This window comes from Egretta garzetta, unplaced genomic scaffold, assembly GCF_000687185.1.
Source record: "Egretta garzetta isolate BGI_Z169 unplaced genomic scaffold, ASM68718v1 scaffold447, whole genome shotgun sequence".
In the NCBI taxonomy this organism is placed as follows: domain Eukaryota; kingdom Metazoa; phylum Chordata; class Aves; order Pelecaniformes; family Ardeidae; genus Egretta; species Egretta garzetta.
Window position 1 is genome coordinate 1,393,542 of NW_009260397.1, and position 6,632 is coordinate 1,400,173.

The 6,632-nt window shown below is 39.2% G+C and overlaps 2 protein-coding genes across 3 annotated transcripts in view; one reads left to right on the top strand and one right to left on the bottom strand.

Annotated features, from left to right (window-relative positions):
• Nucleotides 1-35: 35 nt before the first annotated feature.
• Nucleotides 36-6,632, top strand: part of DENR (density regulated re-initiation and release factor) — a 14,663-nt gene continuing 8,066 nt past the window's right edge. Inside the window, exons 1-2 of the mRNA XM_035898584.1 lie at nt 36-98; nt 1,233-1,338. The gene's annotated coding sequence lies outside the window, so the exon portion shown is untranslated. The remainder of the gene's footprint in view (nt 99-1,232; nt 1,339-6,632) is intronic.
• GPN3 (GPN-loop GTPase 3) lies at nt 2,047-6,626 on the bottom strand. Of its 2 annotated transcripts, none has more exons than XM_035898582.1 (6): nt 6,395-6,626; nt 5,819-5,943; nt 5,017-5,132; nt 4,234-4,330; nt 3,604-3,732; nt 2,047-2,888 (listed from the first exon to the last, which is right to left on the bottom strand). In XM_035898582.1, the coding sequence occupies exons 1-6, from the start codon at nt 6,528-6,530 to the stop codon at nt 2,826-2,828; spliced, it is 666 nt and encodes a 221-aa protein (XP_035754475.1). In that variant the 5' UTR covers nt 6,531-6,626; the 3' UTR covers nt 2,047-2,825. The 2 variants fall into 2 exon arrangements, with proteins under 2 accessions (XP_035754475.1, XP_035754476.1); XM_035898583.1 differs by having other exon boundaries at nt 5,819-6,277; nt 6,395-6,486.

Here is a 6,632-nt window from a genome sequence, read left to right on the forward strand (position 1 = left end):
AAGCCGCAGCCGAGGCCCGCAGCCTGCACCGCCCCGGGAGGCACCGCTCTTGCAGCAGCACTGCCAGCGCGGATGAGGTGCTTTGAAAGCACCCTCAGGTGGGGACTTGTTTGCTTCCCCCCCCGTGGAGTGTGTGTGTGGCCCCCCCGCTGCAAGACACCCCTCCATGCCACCCTTTTCTTTTCCAGCCACCCTGGCATCTTGCTTCCTCGCTGGCAGAGGTGAGCTCCTGGCCCCGGCGAGGGTCAGCGCTTGACAAGGGTGCAGGTGGGGATGCTTTGCTCGAAGCCGGTTTTCTCCCCTGTGTGTTTGTACCCGTTCCCGGGCATCGACCCGACGTGCAAAGCGCAGCTGGCTGCATGGGACACTTGGTGTAAGAAAGCACAGAGCGGGTCCAAACGTGTTGCAATCACAGGGATGCAATATTTTAAGTTACACGCTCTTCTTGCTATCGAGCCATAACCTTCCCTGTGACCCAGCACGCTGAATTTGTCCTCTGGTAAATGACTCATGTCATGAGTCAGGGGAAAAATTGGGGAGATTTGGAAGGTGAGTCAAAGTAATCTAACTGCAGGGCTGGGGTTTGGCCTTTTGACACGCCACAAGCGTGACTCGTCCCAAGGATGCGCCAGTCTGGAGGTAAGTTAAGTCACCTAAGTTTTCCCAATGCTTGCATGGTTTAATTCAGCCAGATCAGGTCCTGCCGTGATGTGATTAGCTCCATGTGGGCATAAAGACTTGCCCCATCATGAGGTTAACTTACACCATAACTATTAAAAAACAAATACATTTGGGGCTTTTGGTCCAATGCTTTAAAGCTCTGAAGAGCTGATTTTTTTTTCACCTCTTCCTCGTGACCGCAGCTGAAGCTCTAGTATTCACTAATTGTCTGAAGCTGGGAGAAAAGTTTTAGAAATGCCAAGTATTGTGAGATTTGTAGAGGTCGTAAGGCTGGCAGTTTTGGGAAACCTGGCTTTGAAAAACCATTTTAATGGTTAATAGGTGACATTTTATTTCCCAGTTTTTCTTTGTTCCCATTTAAAAGATCCCATGCGATCCTCCCTGACCTCCACATATGGATTCTGGGGAGCCCTCTTCCTCTAGACATGCAGGATTTGCTGGTCCGTTGAACCTCTCTCCCTGTTCTGGCTCTGCTTGGGAAAAAGCAGATCCTTACTTCACAAATAAGCACTGTATCAGCAGTGTGACCATTTAACCATTTATTTAAACAGACAGGAAGACCAACCCTACTGGTGAACAAGAAAACAATTATACCTTCTGGACTAGAAGCAAGAAACTATAAAACTGTGCCAAGCTGCTACTGCACCCCAGGTTTAGGTAAGTGCAGTTGCCTCCAAGTATTCAATCCTTGATTGGGTTTCCATTAAGGGGTATCCTTGCACTCAGACATCTGCTTACTAACCAAGCTGCTCCTACAAAATGACACCAATTGTTCTTATTCTACTGAAATACTTGGCTGCTCATATTTTGTGAGGATGGGGTTAATTTCTAATACATGAACTATATATAGACAGATGATATGCCTACATATAAACATTCACTGATGTTAAGCATTTCACAACCACAACGCTCTTTTTGGAAAATATTTTAAGGACTCCATGAGTAAATCCTGTTCTATAGGGTTAAGGAAAAGGAAAGGTTGTTACGTACTTGGACATAAGCAGCAAAAAAACACATCCTGGAATTCAGCTGAATGTAGCTAATAAATTGGACTAATAGATTTTAGAATAAGCAATACAACACGTTTTGGAACACTCAAGACGCCCCAGGAAGTCTGTAATATATAAAAGAACTATAAACAGTGAGAGGTAAATTCAGCAGTACGTTTTCCCGTAGGGAAATCGTATTACTTGATATGAATGGCCTGGTAACAGCTACACCTAATTCCAGAATTGATGCTACTTGCCTGAAAAATTCCCAAGACCATTTTTACATGTATTGAGTTACTTAGGTGGTGAGCATGTTCTTTGGAGACAATGTGCTAAAGTTTTGCTTCTCTGAAAGCACCACACTGTACTATAGAGGTAACGTGTCCATAGTAGGAGTAAGAGTTCTTTATTCAGGTGAACAAAGAAAGAGCTCATTTATTTATTGCTGAATTCCTCATTAGCTAACATGACTGCACAAGACCACCCTTAGTTCTGTTTAAGCTGATTTTCTTTAAATGTTGCGCTGCACTTAAGATGTTACTGATGTATAAACCACTTAAAGCCATGTGCAAGTTGTACAAAAAACAGCCTTAAGACAGCTTAAAATCTGGGCTCTTCCAAAGTGAATGTAAAACATTCATGTTCTTCAAGAAGGGTGAGAGACCACCCACAGACCAGATCTCCCTTTGAAGTTGCCAGTCATCTTTTCGCCTAATTCAGGTTCAGCTCATGAAGTACAATTTTCACCCTTTAGAACAATTACTTCTCTCATCTAATAATGAAACTAACTACTCAGTACTGGAGATAAGGATATATCACAACATACAGAGGTTTGGCTTTGCCTCTTTTGCAAATAATTAGATTTTTTCTCAAACATTCATATGCATAAGTGAGATACCCTCATATGGATGTATCTCATTTAACCCACATATGAATGTAACTTTTATATGTACTAACACTAGCCCATGTATTTTATAACACACAAGCATAAGAATAAAAATTGTTTATTAAAATAGTTATGAAGTCATATAGCTCTTCACTATAAATATTAGTTCTCTCACAGATAAAACAAGTATGTTTATGTAGGAGTGGACTTTTTTTTTCATTTTTTAACACAAGCAAGGTATTTTCCTCCCATTTTTGAACATCCTTTTTTTACTCATCCACCTGATCTTGAAAGTATTCATCCACAAGAGCAGATTTATCTTCTTCACATTCCTGCCAAGAAGAAAACAAAAAAAGTAAAAACCTGATTTTCTCCTAGTGGGTGCTGTATGTCTGTTCTGTGACATTTTATTTTAGAAATCACAACAGGAACAGTGTCTAATATGGTTCCATAAAACATGTAGCAAAACTCCCTGAAAAGCATTTTGTTTCTAGAGATATTGAAATTGTATAGGTCAAAATCTAGATCCAGGTATTCTGCATGACTACAAAACTGAATTAAAATATGGAATAAAAACACTGCACTTGTGCCTTAGGATTTATGAGCTGGATAATAAAACTAGACAGGGCTTGGGACAGATTTTAACACAGCAGTCTTCTATCATGTATTTTACATGATGGAATTTATTCCTAATCTGTATCTCATATACAACGCATAGATTCAACACAGGACTTATCAGGGGAGTTTGAACAGTCATGTGGGAAGAAATCTTAGCGATCTTAATGGTCCTTTCTGACCTTTGAAGTTTAAATTTCCATTATTTATGAAAACCAAAGCATTACTTTAAAACACAACCATTTGATCTGTCTGAATATAAATAATTTCACTTTTGTAATTGTAAATTAAGACGATATAAGTGTCACTAAAACACTAAACACGGCTTATTTTAGTAAGACAATTTATTAGCAAGGCAAAGAACATATTTATATTACAACTGATATTATGGATCCTTTTTAATTTTTCACCGTATCATTAGAAGTGCCTTACCTTTGGTTCTTTAAATTCAAGATCTTCTCCATACTGAATGGTAAAGTCTATGTGCTGCAGAACTATGTTTATACTTTCCTCATCAGAGCGATCAAAAGGCAAAAATCGAACCATACCATAGTCATCAATCTAGAGGAAGGATTCGAATGATATTAGTAAGAAAATGCAGTAAGTTACTTCTCAATCACAGCGCTCTAAGCCACACTTACGCCTTCCTTGTCTGGACTTCTAAAATACCATTGGAAGTCACACTGCAAACCAATGGCAATTCCCTGCTCAGAACACCTGGCTATCAGTACGAAGTTCTACACAGCAGACAAAAACATTTTCCAAAATTGCTAATAGAACAGGATTCACAGAAAATGTATTGACTACAATCCAAATGTTAGGATCAAGAATCTTACCGTAATGTGAAAAAAACCCCAAAAACTGCTCAAGTGCCTGAGAAGCTTTTAGATCCTGGATTTGTTAATAAGTCTGGTAGGTAAATACATGGTTTTGGGGCAAGGAGGGAAAAGTTATTATAGTGCATACAATATCTATAACAGCAGTAAAGTCAGCAAGCATACACTTTGGATTATAAATACAGAACTGAATCTAAGGGTACCAGTTAAAAAGCAATATACCTACCAATCCACATATAGATTTAGTCAATTTTTTAAACATTTTGCTTTTCAATATATTTGTAGAATCTTCAATCATGGAATACATATCTGGATCTAAATACCTGCGAGAAACAAATTCATCTTTAATATCAAAAGAATCCTTGGCCATAGAGCAAATGAGTCATTGTGCTTTTATAAAGCTACCAAACCCATCTATCATTCTGTGATCTGAATGAACTAATGTCATATCAGGAGAACTTAAAATGTTTAAAAACAGTTTTTGTAAGTATTTGAATAACTCAGATTACAATTGCTAGTAGAAAAAACTGAAGTTTTTTTTTATTTTCTTTTTGCTAATATACTTGTATACTCAAAAAAGCTTTGAGGAAGACCCCAGGGAAAAACTTTAATTTTGTAATTTTAGCACAAATGTAAAAGTAACAGTTAAGTAATTCAGTATGTTCGGTATCAAAAAACCTGATAGATCACCTCCAATTTAGGTTTTGAAGTACAGTACCCTGGTGGGCTCAGTACCCTGGAATGTCATTCAGAATTTCGTAAGTTATTCAAGATAATTATTTACAGAAAAAATTCAGAGATATGTACAAAGAGGGAGCTGGCCTTTTGACTCTGACTAAATTGTAAGCATCCTATCCAGACATTTAAAGACTTTGTTTGATATAAAACAAATGCATCTTCTCCCATTCAGAAAGAGTATGTTTTAATTGTGGGAAACATTAGACTGAATTTTGAATGAAGTTTACCTCAAGATATTACACTACAGAGTGAGTAATTTTTCAGAACTTACTTTTCTATTTCCTTCTTAGCTTTCTTGCTCAGCAAATCCATTTTGGTCATGATGTTAATCTGTGGAATCTCTAAAGATATCATTGCACTGAGTGCTGCCAGAATTCCAGAGATAAACTTAAGGAATATGAAAAATTATGTAGTTAAGTACAGAAAAACACAATAAAAACATGCCGGACACTCTACCACAGACAAATCTAGCTAATATATGAAAAATGGACACGAGGCCAAGTGGGGAGTCCTTATCTCTGCTGGAAAAGGGAGGTGCAGAGCTTCCCATCTGCCATCTTATTCCCAGAGCCTCAAATCTGGATCTGTAACTGAAAAGGTCATTACAAAACTGAATGCCCATCTCAGGATTCTTACTGCTAGACAGGGAAAGTAGCCTGCCCTCTCTCCAGATCTCAGAAAGCTCTCACCGAATCACAGAAGAATTTAAATTGGAAGGGACTTTTAGAGGTTATCTGGTTCATACAACTGCTCAAACCAGAGCCAGCCTCAAAGTCAGATCAGGTTACTTGAGGGTTTTGCCCCGTCAAGTTTTGAGTAACTCCATGAACATACACTACATGGTCTCTCTGTGCCCCTGCTCCAGTCTGACCACGCTCGCAGTGCAGGTTTTCTTTACATCCAACTGGAATTTTACTTGCTGCAACCCATGTCTGAGGCAGCTGAAGAGAGCGGTCAGACCTCCCCCGGCTTAGCATTCTTTCCTCTGGGCTAAACAAACCCAGCTTCCTAAATTGCTCAGATTCCTTGTTCTTTATCAATAGAAACTTTTACAACAGATTTCAAATGGATACCTTAAAAGATTCCACCATAAACTGAGAATCCACAAGAAAAACTCCACAGACACGGAACTCCCACTGCTGAAGCTGCTCCACCAGCTGTTTCATCACTGGTAAATGTGTGTAGAGTTCGATCTGACCTGGGGCACACTCGGGATGTTAGTATGCAGAAACGTGGAGCTAACAGGAACAGTTATCAGTTACATAAATACGAGCATTGCACTTAATATGAATAAAGGCTGATAAAGCATCATCCTTCTTTTTGGACAACTCTTGACTGTATTAGAATGAACTTGTACTGGAGAAGTGGAAAAGAAATAGAAGGTTTTTGTCCTCCCTTGATGTCCAATTAGTGTTAGTTAGCAGTTGCAATGGCCTTCCCACACCATATGATGCTATTAAAAATCAGAGCAGTCACCCAGATTAGCCTGGGACCAAATTCACTTTCTGAACATCTGGAAGTGACTCTGACAACTGTTAGTAATGCAAAAAAAAAAAAAAAAAAGTGTGAATTATTACCACCAATAAAAAAAAAGTACCACAAATTTTACATTATGTAAGAACGACACTGAAACGTAGACATTTGTTTACCTGGGCAATCAAACAATATATAGTCATCCTCCACATGCCCAAGGCTTTCCTCTAGCCAGTTAAAGTTATTGGCAAAGTATTCCATGCAAAACACCAAGCCGCCATTGGGACCAAACCTTAAGGATTCATCTTCCATGACGTCGTCCACTTCTATTAACTCACGGATGTCTGGAACAACGGACACAGGAGGCGGTTTTAGCCCACTCGCTTACGGCGGTGCCCGAAGGCTACCGTAAGC